Source organism: Fonsecaea multimorphosa, assembly GCF_000836435.1.
Source record: "Fonsecaea multimorphosa CBS 102226 unplaced genomic scaffold supercont1.24, whole genome shotgun sequence".
Lineage (NCBI taxonomy): Eukaryota > Fungi > Ascomycota > Eurotiomycetes > Chaetothyriales > Herpotrichiellaceae > Fonsecaea > Fonsecaea multimorphosa.
In genome coordinates, this window is record NW_015971658.1 from 170,762 (window position 1) to 193,518 (window position 22,757).

At 53.5% G+C, this 22,757-nt stretch overlaps 11 protein-coding genes across 11 annotated transcripts; 8 read left to right on the forward strand and 3 right to left on the reverse strand.

The window, feature by feature from the left end:
• Positions 1–500: 500 nt before the first annotated feature.
• On the forward strand, positions 501–1,268 carry Z520_09461 (uncharacterized protein; the record flags this gene model as incomplete). Its single annotated transcript, XM_016779955.1, has 1 exon — positions 501–1,268. One exon carries the CDS (start codon positions 501–503, stop codon positions 1,266–1,268), a length of 768 nt encoding a protein of 255 aa, XP_016628894.1.
• A 1,123-nt stretch (positions 1,269–2,391) lies between these two features.
• On the forward strand, positions 2,392–3,409 carry Z520_09462 (uncharacterized protein; the record flags this gene model as incomplete). The annotated part of the gene is made up of 2 exons (XM_016779956.1): positions 2,392–2,476; positions 2,598–3,409. 2 exons carry the CDS (start codon positions 2,392–2,394, stop codon positions 3,407–3,409), a joined length of 897 nt encoding a protein of 298 aa, XP_016628895.1.
• A 398-nt stretch (positions 3,410–3,807) lies between these two features.
• Positions 3,808–4,467, reverse strand: Z520_09463 (uncharacterized protein; the record flags this gene model as incomplete). The annotated part of the gene is made up of 3 exons (XM_016779957.1): positions 3,808–3,907; positions 3,960–4,292; positions 4,352–4,467. The coding sequence occupies 3 exons, from the start codon at positions 4,465–4,467 to the stop codon at positions 3,808–3,810; spliced, it is 549 nt and encodes a 182-aa protein (XP_016628896.1).
• Positions 4,468–5,002: 535 nt separating this feature from the next.
• Positions 5,003–6,690, forward strand: Z520_09464 (uncharacterized protein; the record flags this gene model as incomplete). Its single annotated transcript, XM_016779958.1, has 2 exons — positions 5,003–5,097; positions 5,163–6,690. The coding sequence occupies 2 exons, from the start codon at positions 5,003–5,005 to the stop codon at positions 6,688–6,690; spliced, it is 1,623 nt and encodes a 540-aa protein (XP_016628897.1).
• A 627-nt stretch (positions 6,691–7,317) lies between these two features.
• Positions 7,318–8,955, reverse strand: Z520_09465 (uncharacterized protein; the record flags this gene model as incomplete). Its single annotated transcript, XM_016779959.1, has 4 exons — positions 7,318–7,392; positions 7,445–8,477; positions 8,533–8,624; positions 8,680–8,955. 4 exons carry the CDS (start codon positions 8,953–8,955, stop codon positions 7,318–7,320), a joined length of 1,476 nt encoding a protein of 491 aa, XP_016628898.1.
• Positions 8,956–9,797: 842 nt separating this feature from the next.
• Positions 9,798–10,363, forward strand: Z520_09466 (uncharacterized protein; the record flags this gene model as incomplete). Its single annotated transcript, XM_016779960.1, has 4 exons — positions 9,798–9,813; positions 9,875–10,084; positions 10,142–10,252; positions 10,305–10,363. 4 exons carry the CDS (start codon positions 9,798–9,800, stop codon positions 10,361–10,363), a joined length of 396 nt encoding a protein of 131 aa, XP_016628899.1.
• A 130-nt stretch (positions 10,364–10,493) lies between these two features.
• On the reverse strand, positions 10,494–11,515 carry Z520_09467 (uncharacterized protein; the record flags this gene model as incomplete). The annotated part of the gene is made up of 2 exons (XM_016779961.1): positions 10,494–11,354; positions 11,405–11,515. The coding sequence occupies 2 exons, from the start codon at positions 11,513–11,515 to the stop codon at positions 10,494–10,496; spliced, it is 972 nt and encodes a 323-aa protein (XP_016628900.1).
• Positions 11,516–13,691: 2,176 nt separating this feature from the next.
• On the forward strand, positions 13,692–15,298 carry Z520_09468 (uncharacterized protein; the record flags this gene model as incomplete). Its single annotated transcript, XM_016779962.1, has 4 exons — positions 13,692–14,037; positions 14,090–14,382; positions 14,430–14,551; positions 14,605–15,298. 4 exons carry the CDS (start codon positions 13,692–13,694, stop codon positions 15,296–15,298), a joined length of 1,455 nt encoding a protein of 484 aa, XP_016628901.1.
• A 2,023-nt stretch (positions 15,299–17,321) lies between these two features.
• On the forward strand, positions 17,322–18,093 carry Z520_09469 (uncharacterized protein; the record flags this gene model as incomplete). The annotated part of the gene is made up of 2 exons (XM_016779963.1): positions 17,322–17,776; positions 17,832–18,093. The coding sequence occupies 2 exons, from the start codon at positions 17,322–17,324 to the stop codon at positions 18,091–18,093; spliced, it is 717 nt and encodes a 238-aa protein (XP_016628902.1).
• A 956-nt stretch (positions 18,094–19,049) lies between these two features.
• On the forward strand, positions 19,050–20,926 carry Z520_09470 (uncharacterized protein; the record flags this gene model as incomplete). Its single annotated transcript, XM_016779964.1, has 3 exons — positions 19,050–19,255; positions 19,338–20,616; positions 20,696–20,926. The coding sequence occupies 3 exons, from the start codon at positions 19,050–19,052 to the stop codon at positions 20,924–20,926; spliced, it is 1,716 nt and encodes a 571-aa protein (XP_016628903.1).
• A 776-nt stretch (positions 20,927–21,702) lies between these two features.
• Z520_09471 (uncharacterized protein) lies at positions 21,703–22,680 on the forward strand (the record flags this gene model as incomplete). The annotated part of the gene is made up of 1 exon (XM_016779965.1): positions 21,703–22,680. One exon carries the CDS (start codon positions 21,703–21,705, stop codon positions 22,678–22,680), a length of 978 nt encoding a protein of 325 aa, XP_016628904.1.
• Between the last annotated feature and the right edge of the window lie 77 nt (positions 22,681–22,757).

Below are 22,757 nucleotides of genomic sequence, written 5' to 3' on the forward strand. Positions count from 1 at the left end.
GTAAACAGAGCCACAAAACCTCTGCGGGATGACATTCCACCGCTTCCAGATCCACCAATGACATGCTGAGGAAGCCGCTGCAGGGCCAGCAGGGCCACCCAGATCGGAGTAATGGTTTAGAGGGCACCCAGGGTGGACACTAAGGTAAGACTCGTACCTTAGCCCATGAGGCCAACAAGGTGGCAATGATACCCAGCCTCGTGCTACAGAGCGAATCTACAGCCTTCAACCTCAATCCTGCACGGACAAGGTGACCAGCACGAATGACCCTGCGGAATCAAATCCATCATCAATTGACATGTCCAACGTCTTGACTGATCCGGGGTATAACATGAGCAGGCAAAGAGCAAGATATAAAGCCTGGTCTCCCCTCGCCGAGAGGGTTCTCTGTTCAAGCACCAAACTACAAGCAATATAGATCTTCCTCGTCAAGCAAGAAGCAAAAGCCGATAAGGTCAAGCGACGCTACAAAAGGTCTAAACAAGATTCAACCGTCGACAATGTCTTCCGAGCCCTTGTCCTTTCCGGCCTTCCCGGTGTCCCAAATATCGATGCCCTCTAACCCCTTATTCGCCTCTGCCTGTGCCTTCGTCAAAAAGCACTACAGCAAAGCGGCGCTGAACCACTGCCTCCGCAGCGTCGCCTTCTCCCTTATCTTGTTCCGCGACTTCCCACCGTTCGCAACCAACCCGGACATCGACAGGGAAGCCGTCTTCCTTTCTCTCCTGATGCACGACATGGGCTGGGCAACGGACTCGTCCCTGACGTCCAAGGACAAGCGGTTCGAAGTCGACGGCGCAGAAATCGCTCGCAACTTCATCCGGACAAAAGCCGCCGCCGACGAGCACGGGCCATGGGACAAACACCGCCTGCAACTGATGTGGGACGCCATCGCGCTGCACACGACCCCGAGCATCGCGCACCACAAGGAACCCGAAGTCTTCGCGACCCAGCTGGCCATCATGGCCGAGTTCTTCGGACCCAACCTCCCCGTGCCGGGCTGGCCGATCACGGTGGACAACTATAAAGAGGTCCTGGCCGCGTGGCCCCGTCTCGGCTTCAAGGAGGAGATGAGGGAGCTGTTCTGCGGGTTTTGCCGCGACAAGCCCCAGGCCACGGTCGACAACGTCGTCGGCGAGTATGGCAAGATCTACGGCCTGGACGGAAAAGGCGGGGGGAGGGACGAGTTCATCAAGCTGTGCGATGAGAACAATATTGTCAGGCGCTTGGAGGGCGGGTTGACGGCTCTGGAGCAATATGAGAATTGAAGCGGTTATATCGCCCAGCATATGGATCTGATTGGGTGTTTGTTTACCTTGATTGCTGTAGTGGGCGAAGGGAAGGACAGGAAATGGGGCTGGTTCGGTAGGGAGGTAATTGAACAATGATTATTTGTCCTTGGAAATGGTCAATGCGTACCTACCCATGTACGTGTTCGATCGATCGTCATCTTGTAGTAATACCTTTCAACAAAGTTAATATACCTAGGTAGCCTCGCCATCTCCCTCCCCCGGGCCCAAGGCTTTCCCCCTTTTTCCCCGCCAAGGGCGGCCAGTGCGGTCTCTTCTCGCGGGGCCCCGTGTCTTGGCAACAACGAGCCGCTGTGTCTCTACTTCATGAGGTGTGAGCCGTACTTGATATTTACAGCTGCTACTTCCTGAAACCCACGAAATATCTAGGGGATAACCCCCGAGGGGTCGATTACTCGTAGATTGATGAATATTATTCATGGATAGCCGCCAAGTTCATTCGCGGATGCGTTATCCGGCCCACAGCGTTCCCTGGAGCCATTGGCTACCTATATATCTCCATGCGGAGAGTATTACATGACGACATTGGAGGCGCGCATCACCCCCCAAGGCTGACGACGATACGAAACGTCAAAACGATTCAACCTTTTTTCTAACAGTGTGCATTGGAACTCTATATTCCATCTCAGTTCGAGACATCAATAGACCGTTTCCATTCAGGAACCTCTCGCCTAGGTTATTTCAAGGTTAACTACTATTGCCCGATTGAATAATGCAGCCTTTCTCCCCGCATCTCCTGGCTCGAGGCCTTTGCATCATCAGTCTCTTGACAACGCTTCTTCCGGCGTCTGTGGCGGAGCAGGAACAAGACCAAGTCCCCATCTCTGTAGCAAAAGGTCCGATCAAGGAAATCCCCCAAGTCGGGTTGGGGCTGTGGAACTCAAAGAATGAACATGTCTGTCTTGCCCTGCCGTCCTTCCATTTTGCTGCATTCGTCGCCATCGTGATAATCCTTTTTTCCCCTTTAACATCCTGGACCTTTCCTTATCCGGCTTTGATGCATCGATGAAGTACATGGGAATGAAAAACTGACGCTTCTTTCTTACCGAGGGTACTATGTAGGCTTCAAAGGCGGTCGAATATGCTTTCGAGGCCGGGTATCATCACCTCGACTCGGCCGCTGCTTACGGTAGGTTTGAGCACAGATCCCCGGTGTTATCAGTCGAGTCTGTTAAAACGACAATTTCCCACGGGATTGATTTCGACTCGACCAACCTGCCTCCCCAGCCCATAAAGAACAAAAAGAAAAATCACCGAAACTAACTCATTCTTCCGGTGAATGAACAGGAAACGAAGACTTCGTCGGCCACACGCTCTCCAACTCGTCCCTCTCGCCCTCGCGCAAATCGTACTGGATAACCTCCAAGCTGTGGAACACGGCGCACCAACCCAAAAACGTGCGGCCGGCGTTGGAGAAAACCCTGCACGACCTCCAAGTGCCCTATCTGGATCTGTACCTGATGCACTGGCCCGTGGCGTTCTTGCCGGACCAAGAAAAGGGCCGGACCGTGATCGACCAGGACACTTCGATCCACGACACCTGGCGGGCCATGGAAGATCTCGTGCGTGCAAACCTCACACGGTATATCGGGGTGAGCAACTTCTCGCCGCGGCAGCTGGACGATCTGTTGGCGAAATGCGACATCCGGCCCCTGGCGCACGAGTTCGAGACGCATCCGTACCTGCAACAACAGGAATTCGTCGACTGGCACTTGCGGAACAATATCACGGTGATAGCCTACTCGCCCCTCGCGAATATCAACCCGACTTATGATGGGAAATACCCGGACCTACCGCCAATTCTGGAAGACAAGTTCTGGACAGAGCTCGCCGCCAAGAAGAACGTGACTCCGGCGCAGGCCATCCTCGCGTGGGGAAGGCAGCGCGGCACCATCGTGATTCCCAAGAGCGTCCACAAAGACCGCATCGAGGAGAATTTGGGGTCGCTAAAAGTCAGTTTCACGGAAAAAGAAATGCTCAAGATCGCAGAGCAGGATAAGAGGTCGAGATTCAACAATCCAAGTAAAGATTGGGGAGTCGAGTTGTTCGAGGGCTTGGATGATGGCAGTAGTCGGTTCGTTGCCAACGAGGAACTTTGAGGCGCCCGTGTGCAAGGGAAAAGCATTTGGGAAAAGCGATGTTAGAGCAAAATGTTACATGTGATAGGCGGAATGTCATGGGACTTCTTGGTACCATCAGGGAACAATAAAAGGATGCCATGTTGTATATTTTGCGCTCGGAACGTGTGGAACAAAACTTCAACGGGATCACCTTCTAGACCAGCACCAGGACGTCCATAGCTTGTTCGAGCCTGCTCCATCACTGTCTTTACGTATGTACCCAACCCTGCTCTATCACCCTCACCTTAAAATGCAACGACTTCGCACCAACGCCCAACGCTCAAGAACCAATGCAAGGGTATGCGCTAACCATCATGTTCAGCCATGGCGAACTCCAAAGCAATGGCCCAGGTCGTACTCATTGCATTGACTCATGTTTAGTCCTCGAGATCCTGGTGACGAGCCAGAACCTTTCGGTTAAATTCCTCGCGGTTGTTCTGATGAAGTAGGGCCGCTTCGTTGTTCAACGGGCTGTTACTGTACAAATGTCAGTTTCGTTGTCACTTCCCTGATTCACACAAAGTCGTACTTGTTCGGCTCTTCCAGAAGACCCTGCAGACTTAACAGCACAGTTTGGACATTGTAGACAGCACTCCAATTCTCCTTTAAAATGTCGAGGCATATCCGTCCACTGAAGTCGATGTTCGGATGATAGACCGGTGTCTTGAAAGTGACGATGGGGGCACTGTACGGATAGTTGGTGGGAAACTCAAAGCTGAGTTTGAAGGTGAGGTTCGCGTAGGCTGTGTCTCGGGGTCCGAGCAAGGTGGCAGTCCAGTGCAGCATGTTGCCGTCGGAGTCAGGGAAGGCAGAGATGCCCGGCGTAGGAGACATCATGAGACTCATGAGTTCGGATTGAAGCCTGTGCTTTGATAAGTCCCGTGCTTTCAACGTGGTGGCGAGGGGACAAGATAGACCTACCGTTTTGTGACACTTTGGATGTCTGCCTTCCGCGGTGAAGCGCCGAGTTTCTGTTGTTCAGCCATGGTAGGGAATCCTGGAGCAGCGTTCTGGGAGTTCTCGAATGAAAAATCCATGTTGGAAATGTATTTGAGCTGGCGGGCTGCAAACGGCGAGAATGCGAGTAAAGGAATGCTGAAAACGGAAGAATGGTCTAGACTACTAGAGTTCTGACAGCAGTGATGGTAGACCTGCAATGCGGAGGGCAATGACTGAAAATGAGGATGAGAAAAAGATGATCAAGAGGTGCAAACAGTGAAGGAAAGCGAAAGTCGAGGGTGCAGGTTTGGTCGCGTGCTTGTGCTGGCAAGATCGACTGCGCCTGGCGAAGTCACTGAAAGAGTGTTTACCTAGGTACCCTTCGCGGTCGACTTTCTGGTCGCTGCAGTAACAACACCGCTAAACAGCCCCAAGCAGCCCCCAAGCAGCCCCCCAAATGACGTCGACTGCCATTCATCGCGGCTCTGGCGCCTCAGTCTGTGACACGACGCGTCCTGCCGTTGGTAGACACCGGTTGGATGCGTACCACTACCATGGGAGGATCAACGACGATCACTGCATAGACTTCGACCTTGTCTTGCGAAACCCTCAATATCCTCGCCAGCCTCTGTCATGAACGGGATCCCTCACTCTCAGTTGGCACCTCTGCCTGACCGAGTGCCCTTCCGCATTGTTTCTCCCACCATCGGCTCGGGTGCATACGCATGGTACTTGATCACCTGTCCTCAATCCTGCAGCGTCTAAGGGAGACTTGCTAACGTCTCCGCAAAAGCATCAAGAAAGCTGCCCCTCTCGCCGCCGACAACCCCGTCTTCGCAGTCAAATTCATCAACAAACTCTTCGCCCAGAAGTATGGCCGCATCAAGCAAAAACAGCTGGAGATGGAGATATCCCTACACAAGCACATTGGTCTACACAAGAACATTATCGAGTTTTACGACCATGGTGACGATCCAGCTTGGGTTTGGATAGCAATGGAGCTGGCCGAGGGAGGCGACCTTTTTGACAAGATCGAAGCCGACGCAGGCGTTGCGGAAGACATTGCGCACGTTTATTTTACCCAGCTCATTAGTGCAATCGGCTACATGCACTCCAAGGGCGTGGCTCACCGAGATATAAAGCCAGAAAACGTTCTTCTATCTGCGGACGGAGATCTCAAGATTGCAGACTTTGGAATGGCCACCCTATTCGAGTACCACGGCCGGACGAAACTAGCGACTACGTTGTGCGGAAGTCCGCCTTATGTTGCTCCAGAGGTTCTTTCATGTAGTACACAAGCTGGCACGAAAGGAAGTGGTTACGCGGCCAACACGGCGGATATCTGGTCATGTGGGGTTGTCCTTTTCGTCTTGCTTGCAGGAAATACCCCTTGGAGCAAACCAGTCGAGGGACGGGATGAGTATGGGAGACCGAATGAGTTCAGCGAGTACGTTCAGAGCAATGGGAAGCCGTCGGACGAGTTGTGGGACTCGCTTCCGCTAGAGGTGCTGTCCCTCCTCCGCGGCATGATGAGGGTCGATGTGAAAACGCGATTCTCCCTTGAGGATGTACGCCGGCATCCTTGGTTTACCAGGCCGAACAGATTCATGGACCAAAAGGGTCGGCTAAACGACCCGATCACTATGGCCACGAACATGTTTGAATCCCTCCGTGTCAGCTTTGATGCAGATCCCTTTGCAGGGACGCAGAGAAGTCAAAAACTGGACGCCATGGACATTGATGGAGATTTCCGGACCAAATTCGCGTCAACCCAGCCAGAAACGCCCGGCGAAGATATGCTATTTGACTGGGACCGACCAAAACACCTTGCCGTGTCAAGCACTCAGGTGGGGGCGGGTCTCACGTCGGCAACACAGTCGATATCGACAGCACAATATCTCGAAGACGAACCTTCCATGTCACAGTTTCAATCCAACCCAAGCGTCCCCCTCAGCCGGACGCAGATGGCTCGACGATTTCACGACATCTTGCCCTCGTCAGGCCTGACAAAGTTCTATTCTGGTTGGACGCTGAATCTCCTTGTCCCTCGTGTCCTCGAGGCTTTAAGCCGATTGGGAGTTCCCGCTCCAAACATTCCTCGCCGGCCCACGGCTCAAGATTACGAGTGTTTGGTGAAAGTGAAAACGCAAGATAGTCGCGGATGTCCCCTGAGCGGCAACATTGCAATGGAAGTGGTCAGCGAGGAGGGACTGGTCGAGGTGTGTTTTGTCAAGGCTTCGGGCGACCCCTTGGAGTGGCGGAGGTTCTTCAAACGGATGGCTGTGCTGTGTCAGGATGCGGTTGTCAAGCCAGAATTTTGAGGACCTCGAGGTCTCACCGCGCAAGAAACGTTGTTGCGGCGTTAAAAGTGTGGCTCCCGAAAAGCGAAGATACCCATACCTTTGTATAAGCGTTGACATTGTGTTGGTCTGCACAGCCCTTGTCTTGTTCCCCTGTCGCTCTAAATTCCTGCCTCAAGGACTGACCCTAAACGTACCTCGCTGGGTGTCTCGTCTTCGATACCTACCTACCTAGGTAGGTGCTTGGGAGCACACCATCAATTACTAGTAGCGGCAGATCTACCCGAAAAGGATCCCAACCGTGACAGAACTACTAGTAGCGCAGTTCAGCCCTGTAGATGCGCTGCAAAGGTACTTGACTTGTGATGTGAAGAATTTCTGTAGATGTTAAATTAATTTTCTTTCGCTAAGCGGTGCTCAAGGAAGTACATTGCGCTGATACAGGGAAACAGCATCTCCACTTGTGGATTTAAAGTTGGCCACAATGCGCACAAGGTGAGAAAACTCTGGACACACAGCCGAGACAAACAGTCAACGTTTACGCGCAACTGTGCAACAGACGCGTGGAGGTTCTTTATACCACTTAGGACTTCTTTGCTCCGCGCCGTTACCGGGCTGTGCCCGACGAACGAAAGGATCTTATCCTTTCTAGACGCAATTTCCAGGTCGGGACCGGGTCCAGAGAACGATGGATACATGGCGTACCATGTGCGGCACGAGATGCTGACGATGGTTAGCAGGACTGACTTCGGAAAATGGCATTCAAGTGACATACCAACACAGCTCGTTCCCATGCGAAGGACAATTCCCCAAAGCACCGCACGCAAGCTTTCCTTGGCAACTCGAAGAATATAGACATGGCGATGTTCGCACTTGGCTTCATGAGGCAGCTCCAAGTCTGGGGAGTGATTAGTCGGCCGCGACTGCTGTGGAGATTCAAGTGAAATTGTCCTGCAGCTATAAAGTGGAAACAAGGGTGATCTCGGAAGTGAGCCTGGATGAATCCAGAAAATGTCGTCCAGTATTGAGCGGTGACAAATGGCAGCTGAATCGACCTTCCGAATGCATCCTCGAAAGTGATATAATCCGCTCCAAGGAGAGAAAGCGACTGTGAGAGGCGGCAGGTGGTGCGCCACACGGTCATGTATACCAGGCCGACGACGATTGCTGAAACAGGGTCCTTCTTCAAGAGATTGGCGAAAGCCTGAAGAGAAAGCTGCAGTCGGCTTCGTGACATGTAGAAATAGACCGACGCCACCAGAATCGGAACAAGACATTGTTCAGCAATAGGCCCGAGCCGCCCTATAAGGGTTGGTGGTATTTCATCTGACAGAGGTACAGCTCCGTTGTTCTTGATGTAAGTGTCAAGTTCGGTTGCGAAGTTGTGCCTGGCAACGCGAACTCGACTTGAATGGTTCACGCCGTGTTCTTTGCCCGAACCCTTGCAGTCTTCCTCGGGCTCGCTCACTGCACTGAGCGGCTGCTCTGAAGGTATTTCAGCATTCTGTTTCTCTTCAACACATTTCATGGTTTGAAGCATGTCCTTCAACATTGTGTAGGCCTTGGCCTGTGAGGAGTGAATCGATCCCTGTGTGCTTTCAAGGTTTTGGGCGGTCTTGTCGAGCGCGACGGCAATCGAATGCTGCAAAGGTGACTGACTGGCCTCTGCTGTTCGCTGTATGGCTTGAGAAAGACACGGGGAAATGGCATTTTGTATGTGAAGTAGTTCTTGGCTGGGCATATCGATCTTTTGCGATAGAGACTCCCTTGTTTTGGTCGTTTCGGCAAGATTCAGCTCGGCGGTGAACCTACCAACACAATTAGACATGTAGTTGCAACAACAGAAATCCATTGGTAATTTACAGAGTCGCATCCAACTGAACTGCATGGGCAGAGGACGCGATGCGAGCGTGAGAACTTTCAAACTCTTTCTTGCCGCTAAAAGGGCCATGCCACTGTTCGGTGAAGTTTTCGAGCTTTCGGTTTGGATCCCGCACCCTTGGTCAGTACTGGTTTGTATTTCGTCAATTGTGAACGACGGCTTTCTTGGAATTGGCCCAGTGCTCTGACTCGCTTCTCCACGCCAGTCTTGGAGGCCGAGACTTCATCCGGCGTCGAATCTATAACGGCTTGCAGATTTTGCATGGATTCGAGGTGATGATCCACGCTTGCCGAGGCGGTAGCGACTCGTTCCTTTGATCCCTTATCTTCCCTGAGCGCATCCCAGACTGTCTTCACTGCGCAAATGCCATTAACAGCATCAGGCGGTGAGAAACCAAAGGACATGGCCGTGAAACCAAGAAGCAGATGAAGCTGTATACTAGGACATTAAATTCTCTTCACTTGTGAGCGTCGAGAAGAGTGAAGAGAAAACTCAAACACCAAGCAGGCTGAGGAACAAGACGTCCAAAAGCTGTCCCAAACATGATGATTTGGCGGTCACAGCGCCTCGTCCCGGTGCGCCTTGGTAGGCTGCGCAGCGCCCAAGGGATCCAGCCAGTGTCGGGCGAGGCACATAGGAGTCATGGTGATTCGTTGTAGACCGCGACGAGGCAGACATCAGGTCCCCTGCAACGTGCCTGCACGAATCTGAGCGCTTTGGGATTAGGCACGAGTAGGCTCTGAGATGAGTCGATGTCCACGGAATGCGCCATCCGTTGTGTAACCAACCACCGAATTGTCACGCAGGAGAAGTCGGACTCGTTATCCTTCGGCCTTTGAAAGGATCGGATTGAATCCTTGATTATTATGTACTTACATACTTTGCAATATTGTGGCAGGAAAACGCGAACCTCATAGGAGATTGGAGAATGGAAAATGGAAAATGGAAAATGGAGAATCGAGCCTCGGCGTTTGGAGTCTTTCACATGTCGTGGTGGTTGGAAGCGGGAGGATGACTTCATCTTCGGTTGCCGTGTTCGCTGTTCATCCTGTTCACCTGCACATGATCACTCCCGAGTGCGACGCTTGCATCCCGTCTCCTTTTATTAATACCCCGTTCGTCGCTCTCACATAGGTCTTGAGCCTTTCTATCTTGCCTCGCGTACTTTCATCACCGGCGTTACATCATCCCTCCAGCTTTCCGCGTCTCCTAGTACTTTCCTTTCGATTCCGGAGTCTGCCACGCAATGTCTCTCAAGGACGGTACGCATTCGTGATTTGTCCTAGGACGCGACAGCACCGCAGCACTAACGTGTCATCTCAGACGCCTTCCCTTCCTCTGTGGCCTTTGATGCCATCAATGAATCCCTCGCCTCCAATGACGCCGAACGGAAAAACGCCATCAAGCAAGGGGGCGCAGTTTTCGCCTTCAAGCTGACCAACAGCAGCGGGAAGGAAGAGGCATGGTATATTGATCTCAAGCAGACTGGAAAGGTTGGCAAGGGCGAGGCCCCCGAAGGCAAGAAGGCCGATGGTCAGTTCGATACACTCACCACTAGAGGAGAAGGCAGAAGGGACTAAACGGCAACAGTGACACTCCTGCTCTCCGACGAGAACTTTGCCAAGTTGATTGCCGGCAAGTCGAAGGCTCAGACGCTGTTTATGAGTGGCAAGCTGAAGGTTAAGGGAAATGTTATGAAAGGTAATTCGGTTAATCCTGGACGGCCAGGGCGAAGAACTGACGAGCAATACAGCAACGAAGATGGAGCCTATCCTCGCGAAAGCTGGCGGCGCTGCCAAAGCCAAACTATAGATGTGACAATATGCAAATCCAATGCCCAAAATTCTAGCGGAATGTTGAAAAGCAAACCATATCCTTGGGACGCCGCAAGCTTCCATTACCTGGTACATTGGAACAAGTGGATACCAGCCGACAGCATGGATCAATCAAAGTACACATTGGCTGGATTGTGCACGCAGGTCTTTCCACTGCTGTTACTCTTCAACACAATACGTGGATCGGCTTCAGTGGCTTTGACCTGCTTGCCATTCACCTTTTTATTTGCCTTGAGCACCTCGACCACGCTTCCTTCCGTCCAGCCAGATGTGGTCTTCCAATGAGCTGTTTGCCCCTGTGCTGGCAGCCTCGACTGTGAAGCGGGCTGGGCTGGTGCGTCCGCCCTGCCATTTGTTGAGATGGATGAGCCGTTGGGTTGGATTTCCGATGTTTCGGCCTGATCCTTGTGTCTCTTCCGGGGTGTCGACGTTGTTTCGTCACTTGTCGAGTCTTGACCACGATCGCGCTTCTGGCCGGCCTTTAGAGATGCCTGTCCCTGCTTGGTTCGGATATTGGCGTGCTCCCGCTTCTCCGGATCTGAGTCGGACTGCAGGTTGTCACGTTTCCCCCGTGCCATCGAGCGACTTCGCGTTTCCCTCCCGCCCTCATCTTTTGTCGTTTCCTTCTTCTCCCTCTGCTCGTGGGCGGCATTCTCTTCGTCACTGGCTTTCTTTCTAGCGGATTTTGCGCGTGGGGTGTTCTGTACAAATTGCTTGCCCTGCTTACTTTCTTTCTGCTTCTTCTGGTCGGTCTGCTCCTTCTCCTTCTCACTCATATCTTCCCAAGCTTTCTTTGGCAGGTAGCGTTTCCTGGTGCCGTCGTCCTTCTTTGCGTATCCGCTGCCCTCTTTTGTCTGCCACTCCTCCTCTGTCCATTTGCTCAAATGCTTCTGGGACTCGTCCTGGTCCTTTTTGTCTGTCTTGTAACCACCACCCCGGTTTTTGTACTCTTTGGCCATCATTTGAGCCTAAAAAAAGGGATTAGTGTACAGCCCTAAAATGCAGAGTGAATACACACTTTGCGCGCAGACCACTGGCCTGGCGCACCACCCTTGTCCGACTGCTGAATGTCTTCCTTGATCTCATCTCGGAGGTTAGGGTCGGTATATTTGTCCTTTGAAGAGGGCATTTGGATAGGTGGATGGATTGAGAGAGGCAGTCAGCGTATTGTATTTTGAAACACCGTCAAAGGTCTCGGACTGTTCTCAGATGCACACATGTTCAGGTATGCGCGCAGCACCGCATCTAAGGGTTTTCCGGAAACCATCGTATTTGTAAATGCAGGCGTCATCGATCTAGACTTTTGAGTGTCCTCGGTGTGTTCCTGGAACCAAGTTTGCGAGTCCCAGCAGGCGGGTATGTCGAGGTGCATGATATCACCAGGTTTTGATCGTGTGTCCAGCGAGCGCCGAATCTCCGAGGTTGGATTCTGGGTTCTGGCTCTTGCATGTGCGATCTCAGCAACCGAGCACAGCTCGTCCATCAATTTTGCTTTTACTCTTTCGGTGCTTGCACTTCGTGTTCTGTGCCATTATTCTCGGCCGTACGGACGACACACTCTTGAATCCTATAAGCATATGAAGCTCCCGCTTACATGCGCTCTGGACACCCTGTGGACAGCTCTACTATCGTCTACGGTCTGGTTTAAAGAACATCACATCTCAATGGTAAAGTCGTGGACCACCTAGAGGCCCCCTTTACTGTGGTCAGCGTCTAGAGTAGGCCTCAACTCGAGCTTTCTCACCAATCTTTTCTCTCTTTGTTCAGTGACATGAGAAGCATGGTCTGAGCAGAGACCCGAAATGATGTACTTGGTTTTGTAAGAACCATCTCGTTGCCCACGCTGCGCCAACCAGTCACATTTTTGTCCTTTCAGCTTCAAGACGGCTCCGACTGCTTTGATTCTGCAGATTGCATATGAAATGCCATGCAGCAGACCAGGCCTCCACATCTACCTCATTTGTCCTACACAAATACAGGTGCAACAACCCTTTACAAGACATTTTTAGCCGCTTGATGCCGGCCAGGATACTTCTGATGATACACATGCAGTTCTGGAGGCAGCTGGAGGATAAAAAGACTAACACCACTGCCGTTCAAGAAGACGGCAACCGTTGCTGAAGGACGGGAAGCGAAATTTTCCTACCAAGGTTAATGACATGGGACCAAATTTCTGGTGGCCTGGAAGTTGCGGCAAGAAGCAATTCAAGCACGACCCCTCTTAACCAGAGACCTGAAGACTTTCCCGATATCGATGAAAGAAGACACCACCACCAGATGACAAGACAGCTGGAGCCGAAGTGCGTGCAGAATCCTGGCTAAAAGGCATTGGACCATCGAGTGCGGAGCGACGGATCCGAGCTCGATACATCATCACATCGACGAAGTTCTGGTGGTTCTGGGTATCAGGTGAAGCATTTGCACATGGGCACCTCGCAAACCCCCCTTTCGTTTTTGCTCCCAGGAGGACCGCTCCCCAGCCTAAAATTTCCAGAATCAGGGTTTGCATATCATGTCTGGAGGGTTCTTGACGCTGACAGATTCGCCGATTGCATTCGGATTATGGGACACCGAAACCGAGCCTTACCGTAAATGCCATTTGCAGTTCACCACACTTGCAGGACCCTCCGCGACGGGATCGCCGACTCTGGGCTGGAGGGTTGCCATGATAGGCCATTTGAATAGCCGGCAAGCCTAATGCTGCAGGGCGTTCAGCAGGAACAACCAAATCCAACCTATGAGCGCTGTCCAGCGCACGGACCAGCAACGGCCAGCCAATGCAATTGAGAGTTGGACAAACACTGGATCGGGTATGGCGTGTTGGCAATGCCACACTTTAGGTAAGCCAATGCGGCTGCTCGAGTGAACTTGGGGATCAATCGCGACGAATACCTGGCGACGCAAGTCTATTCCCCAATGGCCAGAACCTGTACGGACTTGGCCTGGGGGCCACGAGACTCGACGAGGTCACACCAGAAGAAATTCATTACCACGGGCCGTACTTCCCCACCTGCGACCGAAACGGGAAGCAGCACTATCGTCGTCTTCGCAGATCTGGTAATTTACTCTAACAAGGCTGCGCGATGATCAAACGTGGGACGCTCCATGCTCCGGGAAAGAAAGAGATGAACTCATGGATTCCAGCTGGGCAGACAGGTCACTTCTCCTATATAGAAGTAGTCAGGGAATGAAGGGTCGAAGGGTCATGAATCAATCAACCAGCTGTGGAGGAGCTATTGCGTTGGCCACATCAATCTCAAGCGCTGCCAGTTCCTTGAGCCCAATCTTTGCCATCTGTCGACGGCATGAAGAAGGACGACACGAAGAACAGGAACCCATCCTGGGGATCCGTCAGATCCAAACTGACGCAGGAAGGCTACATGTACAGGATGAAGCTCGGAAATCCGGCGCCAAACGCCAGCAGCCAGTCTGCTCACCGTCGTCACTCCTCGTCGGCCTCGTCGTCCTCCGCTAATGCACAGACTTCCATTCCGACTGAGTCTGGCTCTTCTAGGTCTGCTGCAAACGGGTTAGTTGCAGACGGAGGCAGTGCTGCCTTCCAGACCGTCATGGAACTTTTAGAGCACTGGAATCTTGGTGATAACTTCGGAAGGGACCACAAACTGGATCCAAATGCCACGTTTGAATTCTGTGAGCCGTGTCTCTTTCATCAGTTCTGTCCCTGCTAATTCTTGTCTGCTAGTGTTCCAGTGCTATGCACCTTTTGCCATACAGCGTCGCCACAAGACCATCCTCTTTGAGCCTGGTGACTTCCTCGACGGGATCATGCTCCACGATAGCATGGTCGCAAAGGCTGTCCTAGTTTGGGCAGCAGACATGCGAGAACGATTCGAGACAGGGACGAAGAGTGGGAGGGACGTGCTTTTGTCACAGCGAAACGATGTCATCCGAGAGCTCCGCGAAAGGATCTCTTCCCCAGAGACATGTGCCTCTGATGCTGTTATGATGACGATCCTGTTGCTGGTTGGAACTGAGGTGAGAAATTTCCAGTCACGTTCATTCTCTGCTAACGACAGACTCAGCTCCTTCACAACAATATTGACGCGATGGGGACTCACCTCGGGGCCTTGCGACACATCATCCAACTCAGGGGTGGAATGGAGTCCCCCTCGTTGAGCAAATGGGTGAAGATTCCGCTTCTCCAGTAAGGGCTGCGCCGTGCCTGGCTCAGAGTATGCCATTGCTGATAAATCCTAGGTTTGAGAATTTCTTGAACTACCGACACTTTGACCATGTCGTGAGTTCTGGCTTCGAGGGTGCATCGCCGATGGCTGAAGTCCCTCACCAGCAACCTCTGCCGGTATCCCACGATCGACTGGCCAAACTACCTGGTGGATTCTCAGAACTATTCCGCAGCACTCCTGTCAAGGTACAGGTCCTGAACCTCGTAGAAAGAGTGGCTCAATGGGCTCTGCAGGTTGCCGACCTTCCCGGGCCAGGGGCAGATGGGCAGCAGACTGCAGCGGTCGTGCATGCAATGACGTTGGATGCATTTCGGGCATTTGACTTGCTCCAACAGGACCAGCTCGAGGAGACGGAGCGGCTCTTGGTCATCGGCTTGTTTTCCTTTTGCATCTTCATGAACGGTGAGGCGATCTACTCGGTGATGGAATGGGCTCAAAGACTTCACTGCATGGGGCTTATTGGCAAGCGGATTGCCCCAATCACGAACGGGCGTCGTGCAAGCATGATCTGGGTTGCCGCCATGTTGATGGCGACAGGAGGCGATGGGTCTCCAGCGTGGCAGTTGGGAAGGCAAATCCAGAGCGCATGCAATCATGGTGCGGATACTGGCTTACAGGTCATTCTCCAAACAAGTCAAAGATATTTTTGGGATCAAGATCTGACCACGAGACTGACTGGCGGCACGATTGGAAGCAAGCATGGGTGATGACTTTCGGAAACGGAGTATGATTTGGGTAAGTGGATGCCATGTCTGGTATTGACCGACCTAGCACTGCGGCATTTGGAATAGCGGGATGGAATTGGAGGACATTCACTTCATTATCTATTGTTCATATTATGCCTTGGTAGCGCCATCTGTTGTTGGAATGAGAACTCGCAAATCAGTTCTGGGGTCCATGCGGTGCACGTCGGCTGAAGGGCAAATCTCCGCCTCAACGTCCCAGTCCGGCTCAATCTCCAAAGTGCGTAGGAGGCAAATGATGAAGCCACAGGGGAGTTACTTCTCCAATGAGTTCCTTCTTTTTCCTTTAGAAAAGGTTGATGGAAGTGGAAATGGGGTTGAGTTACCGATTGGCCAGCATAGCAAGCCAGCGAAAGGGCAAAGGGCTAAATATAATTCTATCTTTGCCCCGGAAAGAGGCCGCGCGAGCTTCACGGTTTCCCGGGTGAGATAGTCGAATGCGAGAGAGAGACCCGAGAGGATTCTTGGCCTTTTTTGAGTTGTTGAATTGGCTCGGTGGCGATCTCTTGTGACCATGCGCAGAAGCGATGGGTTTGATGACAGGCGTCTGTAGTCTGCTTGATCGTATCGTTGGTGAAGATGAGAGCGATCAGCTCCGTGACAGCCTCGCATGCCCTATTTTAGCACACGGTAAGGCTGTGGCAACAACGGGCAGGTTAAGCGTTTAGTACCGAGGAATGCGGATCACTGCACTACTAGTAACGGGCGGGTTAGGTGCCTCGGTGCCTAGGGTGCCTACCTACCTCAGTGCCTAACCATCATTAAGAGTCTTCGTGCTAGCACCCACTAAATCTCTTAGTGGGCAGCATAACTCATCCACCTGGCACCATGACGACCCAGGGATCTTCCGTGCCTCCCTCCATCCAACCCCCCCGGTCTCCGACTCTTCCCCTTCCTGCTTTGTTGCCTGTCACTCTGCCTGCCACTCTTCTACCTACGACGTTACTATTACCAAGTCCTTCGTCCTTGTTACGACTCGAGCTAGGGCGCATCCCTCAAGTCTCCACGAATCCACCTCCCTCCCTTCTTCCTTTTTGCGACGGCTCCAGAGCTAGCCGTCACCGAACCGCACCAAAATCTATTTTCAACCTCGAGCTTTGTCGGGGTATTGCCTAGGCACGTCGTACGCAATCAGGCGGTGGATCGAAGGGCGGGAATGGGAGATTTTTCCTTCTCCCGTATCAACCGGCTGGTCTGCGATGGGGTCTAGAAGGATTCAGGAGTACGAGCCACAGAGTGGTGGTGGTGGTGGTGGTGGTGGTGGTGGTGGTGGTGGTGGTGGTTGATGACGGCGGTGGTGGTGGTGACTCGTGTTGATGTGATGGCCCCGGTTCTGCTACGGGAGATGCGGTTCGTGTTTCCAATGCGTTTCGTCCCCCCATTCTGTGCAACGGGCTAAACAGGCGCTTGCTCTGGTCCAATCTCTCCCCTGACCCTCTCATCTACCGCTAGCCGCCTTGGGCCACAACTTCGGAGAATCGACGCGGCCCAGCTTGCCCATGGAATCCTTCGAGCTTTCCTTTGCCTCGTTCTCCTTTCCCATCCAGCCCGTTGAACCAACACGGGGGCTTCAAACCTGAAGAGCCTGGATGTCGCCAGGGCATGAGGAGGTTGCGCGTCGGCCAGATTCCCGTCTGTGCTCCCCACTCTCGCCATGTCCCCTATCTGCCATTCGCCGCTCAGGAACCCGAGTCAGGCTACTCAAACAGTCCCTGTTTGGCTAATATTGTCCAATCCATGGCTGTTCCCTGTGCCGGTCCTCCCTTGGCCACATATCATGCGGGATATAAAGAGCTGAGATACTTCCGGCTTGTGGGAGAGCCTCTTTCTTCAACCCACCAACGCCCATCCCACCGAGTGCAACTTCCGAGAAAAGTTACAGCTGCTTTATATTTTATATCCCCTCTCACAGCAGAGCTACAGTGGTTTAGAACCGACCTCATCGACCCGTGACAGACAGTCCATACCATACACATACCCTCACAAAATGCACTCCATACTTTCTTCAACAACCCTCATCTTCGGTGTGCTGGCCACATCCGTTCTCGCCAACCCTCAATACGACTATGGCGGCTCTTCTGGTAGCTCTTCGTCTTCTGCCTCTTCCTCGGCGTCATCCAGTGCAACCGCTGCCGCGGCCGCCGCCTCGGCCTCCAACATTCACAACGTGAAAGTCGGCCCGGGCCTCACATTCACACCAGACACCGTCACTGCTGCACAGGGCGACTGGGTTGAGTTCACATTCGGTGCCGGCCACAGTGTTGCAGAGAGTTCATTCGCCGCTCCTTGCGTACCAATCAGCGGCAGCGCCGGTGTGTACTCGGGGTTCCCCAACGACGGCGATGTGTGGCGGATCCAGATCAACAGCACCGATCCTCTGTGGCTGTACTGCTCGGCCACTGGTCACTGTGAGGGCGGGATGGCCATGGTTGTCAACCCTCCGTAAGTACCAGTGCCCCTCTCTGGAAACACCGATATACTGATCATCAATATGCAGGTCAAGCGGCAACACCCTCGCTGCATACAAATCTGCCGCACAAAGCGCCTCGGGTTCTTCGCCTGAGACCGTTCAAGGTGGCATCTTCGGTGCCGCGGTTGCTAGCTCTTCGGGATCCAGCAGCAGCTCTTCCGCTTCCGCTACGGCCAGCTCGTCCAGCGCCAGCGCTTCTGCCTCTGGCAACGCTGCTGGAGCCAACATGGCTTCGAACGGACTGATGGTTCTTGGTGCTGTCGCTGCCGGTGTTGCCGCCGTCTTGTAAATAGATTTTCATGCATTGAAGCGGAGAATTTGGGGATTCGGAACAAGCAAGGGGGTATGCAGTATATTCGCTTTTCCTCTCCAAATACACCCTTTTTAGACCGATAAAGAGACATGCCGGGCATTTTGAATTCTGCCTTGTTCTCACATATCTTTTGCTGTCAGACTTCTTTCGGTTCCATCGCTCGCACGCGTCTTCATGTATCTTTCAAAACCAATATCGGCACGGATGGTCATGTACCGAGTACCTCGTACTCATCGACCCCTTGCGTCCAGAAAATTATTGTTCCTCACAAGTAGCGAAATGGAGATAACCCAGTCTGGCCGCCACACCCCTTTTCTCGAGTGCCTGGGTGACTGCTCTGGGGATCCAAAACCACCCAATGATGGGGAAAAGGCGCGTATCACTACCTAGGTACCTCAGCCTCGTGCCCCGCCGCGGCCCTGGCATTTCTTCTGCTCGATCTTTCCTCGGCAAGATTGAACCCCGCCCTCACACATACACCCGCGCGACTTTGGAGATATATACCCTTTTGAGAGAAAGCAGGGGGTAGATGGGGGGCAGAAAAGACCCGAGGGACAAGGCGGCGGTGCGCCCTCCCGCATGGCACGACGCGACCATACAACATCCTTGGTTGGGAGCGTGAGGTGGCTGCCACCCAGCCCAGTAGTGGCACTACTGGGCTGGGTGGCCTGAACAAGTTGAAATACGCAACTCAGTGTGGAGGCCAAAGAAGCCGACAACGGCAGATATCTCTTTTTACAGATTCGACTCGTGCTCGCAGCAAGGGACTTTGCTTGGAGATTTAGAGAATAGGACATAGGGAGCGTATATAGCCTATATACGTTTCTTTCAGCTTTAGCAGGGTAAAAAAAGAGTTTTATATGCTTCGGCTGTCCTAGGGGTCTTTCCCCTCTCTTTCTCTACTAACCACAGCAAGCAAGACGGAAAAAAACATGCCTCTTATCAACGAGGCTCCCTACACGGCGGACGATGTGCCCGATTACCCGCAGTGCACGCCGCAGCCCTTGAAGATCATCCACGTCGGCGCGGGCGCTTCGGGGCTCTTGTTCGCGCACAAGGCCGAGAGACTGCTGAAGAACTACGAGTTGATTTGTTATGAGAAAAACGATTCCATTGGAGGCACATGGTATGAGAACAGGTCAGGTTTTTCTAGCACTTCGTCCGCCACGCCGGACGGGTCCTTACCTACAGATCAAGAGGCAGACTGACTGGGCGGATAGGTACCCTGGCTGTGCTTGCGACATCCCCGCGCACACGTACACGTTCCCCTTTGAGCCGAATGCCGAGTGGAGCGGGTATTATAGCTACAGCGACGAGATCCAGGAGTATTTGCTGGAATTTGCCAAAAAGTACGGGGTGGAGAAGTACGTGCAGCTCAACACCGAGGTCGTGGCTGCCACTTGGGACGAGAACTCCTCCAAGTGGATGGTCGCGTTGAAGCGCAAGGATGGCACCACCTTCAGCGACACCTGCGATGTCCTGGTCAACGGCGCCGGGGTCATCAACAAGTGGAAGTGGCCCGCCATCCAAGGACTGCACGACTTCAAGGGCACCCTGGTGCACTCGGCCGCGTGGGACAACAGCATCGACTGGACCGACAAGAGAGTCGCGGTCATCGGCACGGGCTCGAGCTCGATCCAGATGCTCCCCAAACTCGCCGAGACGGCCAAGCACGTCACCGTCTTCATCCGCAACCAGACCTACATCGCCACGCCCATCGGCTCTGTGTCCAACAAGGAAGCCGACCCGGAGGCCCAAGACCCGGGCGCCGCGGGCAAGCATTCGTACACGGAGAAGGAGAAGCAGAAGTTTCGAGACGACCCGGACTACCACCTCAGATACCGCCAGCAGGTCGAGCGCTCGGTGGCCAGCATCTTCCGCATGTTCCTGCGCGGGTCGGAGATGAACCTCGGCGCCAAACAGTTTTTGCAGAACGACATGGCCAGGAAACTCGGCGACAGGGACGACCTGAAGGCCAAATTCATCCCCGCGTGGAGTCCCGGCTGTCGTCGCCTGACGCCCGGCGAGGGCTACCTCGAGTCGCTGATTCGGGAGAATGTGACCTGTGTGTTTGAGGACATTGTCAAAGTCACGCCCGAGGGCATCGTCACCAGTGACGGCGCAGAGCACAAGGTCGACATCCTGGCCTGCGCCACGGGCTTCTACGTCGCGTATCTCCCGCACTTCCGCATCACAGGTCTCAACGGCCAAGTCATGCAGGACCAGAAGGAACCCAACGTGTATGCCTCGATTGCCGCGCCCGGGTTCCCCAACTATTTCGTGGTCAACGGTCCCAGGGGCAATTGGGGACAGGGCTGCGTGCTCCCCAGCCACGAGGTGCACAGTGAATACATCCTGCAGTGCTGTCGGAAGATGCAGGAGGATGGCATCCGCTGGATGATGCCCAAGCAGGACCTCACCACGCAGTTGAACCTGTATATGGATGCGTGGCACAGGAAACATAGCGTTTGGGCGGAGGATTGCAAGAGTTGGTACAAGGTGAGTTGGCCTTCAAACCTCTGCTAGTGATATTCTTTTTTCTTTTGGTGGTGTTACTGACATGACAATCCAAAACCAGGACAACAAGCCCGATGGCCGGGTTTACATCTGGCCAGGCAGTCTGTTCCACCACCTCAAGTTCATGAAACGCCCGCGCTTCGAGCACTACGAGCTCCAGTACAATGACCCGAGCAACGTCTTTGCGTTTTTGGGGAATGGGCTCACCATCACGGAGACAAAGTACGGGCCGGAAGACTTGCCAGTTCCGTACATCAGGAACAGCGAGGACGAGGAGTGGGATATTGAGTAGTGTGGAGATATCATATATCCCAGTGGTAGTGTATCCAGGGGCAGGAGGAAATGGCTGAGATAGGGGGGTTCGTCAAGAGATGGAGGACGGACGAATATCATGACAGATCACAGACTGTGCAGACGTAGATTGAGCTTGGGCACTAGCGCTTCCCAAATATCCAAAGAACAATGAAGAACAAAGAATGAAGAATTTTGCAGATTGAACCAACGCAGATGTCATCCATAATCCGTACTTCCGACAGATTGCAGCGTGATGATGCTGCACGAGGCTGAGTCTTCCTCTGCAAGGCTGATTGCCAAGCCCGCGGTTTTTTGGAGGGATATTTCCCCACATGAATGCAGGTGGCCATTGATTGAGCACATGGTCCACGGTTTCTCTTCTCATATAGTTGAAAGTTGGCCGCCAGAACACCAGGGGAGGCCAGTTGCATTTTGGATTCTCTGCTCAAGACGACTTGAAACTAATCCTCTCTAAAACACTGCTGGACAGTTGGGATTTGCCGATCCGGGCCCGGGGACCTCTGCTACGACAATTGAAAGTTGGAGCGAAACCTGAACCACAAACCGAACCTGAACCCTCATTTGAACTACCCTGGTGGACTTGGACCTGGGACCGAAAATATCCTCGCTACGAGTGAATCTACATACAGCCCTACACATTTTGGAGGCGAACGAGAGGGATTGAGACAAGAGAAAGGGAAGCAAAAAAGGCGGGAAACATACGATAAGGTCCCCCAACCCATCGTCCCTCCTCTCTCGTGCGGGCCGGCTGCAATGTCGCATGCACGCATTGAAGAAGTGTCCGACTCGGACCCGGACATCGACGACCCCACCGACTTCCTCCCCCAGTCGGACGAGCAGATCATTCGGCCAGCGGCCGCCGCAAGCCAGACACGGTCGTCGTCGTCACTAGCATCCATACCGACCCCTCCCTCTTCGACATCAGGGACGAATCCCACGCTATTCAGACCACCCCCTCCGACCACCGCAGCGACAACACCTCCGCAACAAATCCGCCAACAGACCCGCGAAGAAGTCAAGCGCTTCCAGTCCCTCTACCCGGTCTACTTTGACAGCACGCGGTCCAAATCGCAGGGCCGACGGGTCTCGAAGTCGCTCGCGATCCCGAACCCGCTGGCCTGGCAGGTCCTGTGCGCGGTCCGCTTCGCGGTCGGGGAGAACGTGTTCAAGATGGCGTTTGAGCCCGAGAAGACGCACCCCAAGGACTGGGCGAATCCCGGGCGCGTGAAATTGCTCCTGAAAGATCCCGAGACGCATGCGCCCTTGCACGGACAGATAAGAAGTAAGGCGCATCTGTATACTGTGATTGGAAAGTGGCTCAAGGATCATCCTACGACGAAGGAGTCGCCGCTCGAGTTGAGATTGCCGGGCTTGCCTATCCCCGAGAAGTTTGTGGAGAGTGAGGTCAGCGTGCCTAGAGGGTGGAAGATGGGGTCCATATTACCGGTGCATTCCTCGGCCGTTAGTGGCGGCGGGGTCAGGGACGATTTCTTCAAGGAGGCCATGGAGGAGCTCAGGCACGCACAGAGTCAGGGCCAGTTGCCTGCTGGGGCGCCCGGTGGGCCGGGAGGGGGTGGCATGCCGGATATGGCTGCGCTGCAGAGCATGATGAACGGGATGGGCGGGATGGGCGGTCTTGGTGGTCTCATGGGCGGCGGTGGTGCAGGAGGGGGAGGAGGGGGAGGGGGAGAGTCGAGCGGCAAGAAAAAGAAGGAGAAGAAAAGGGGCTGATTTCGACCTAGGTAGAGCGTGATGTGATGTGATGTGATGTTTTTTGTACTCGCAGGCGGCTCCGCCGTCATGCCATA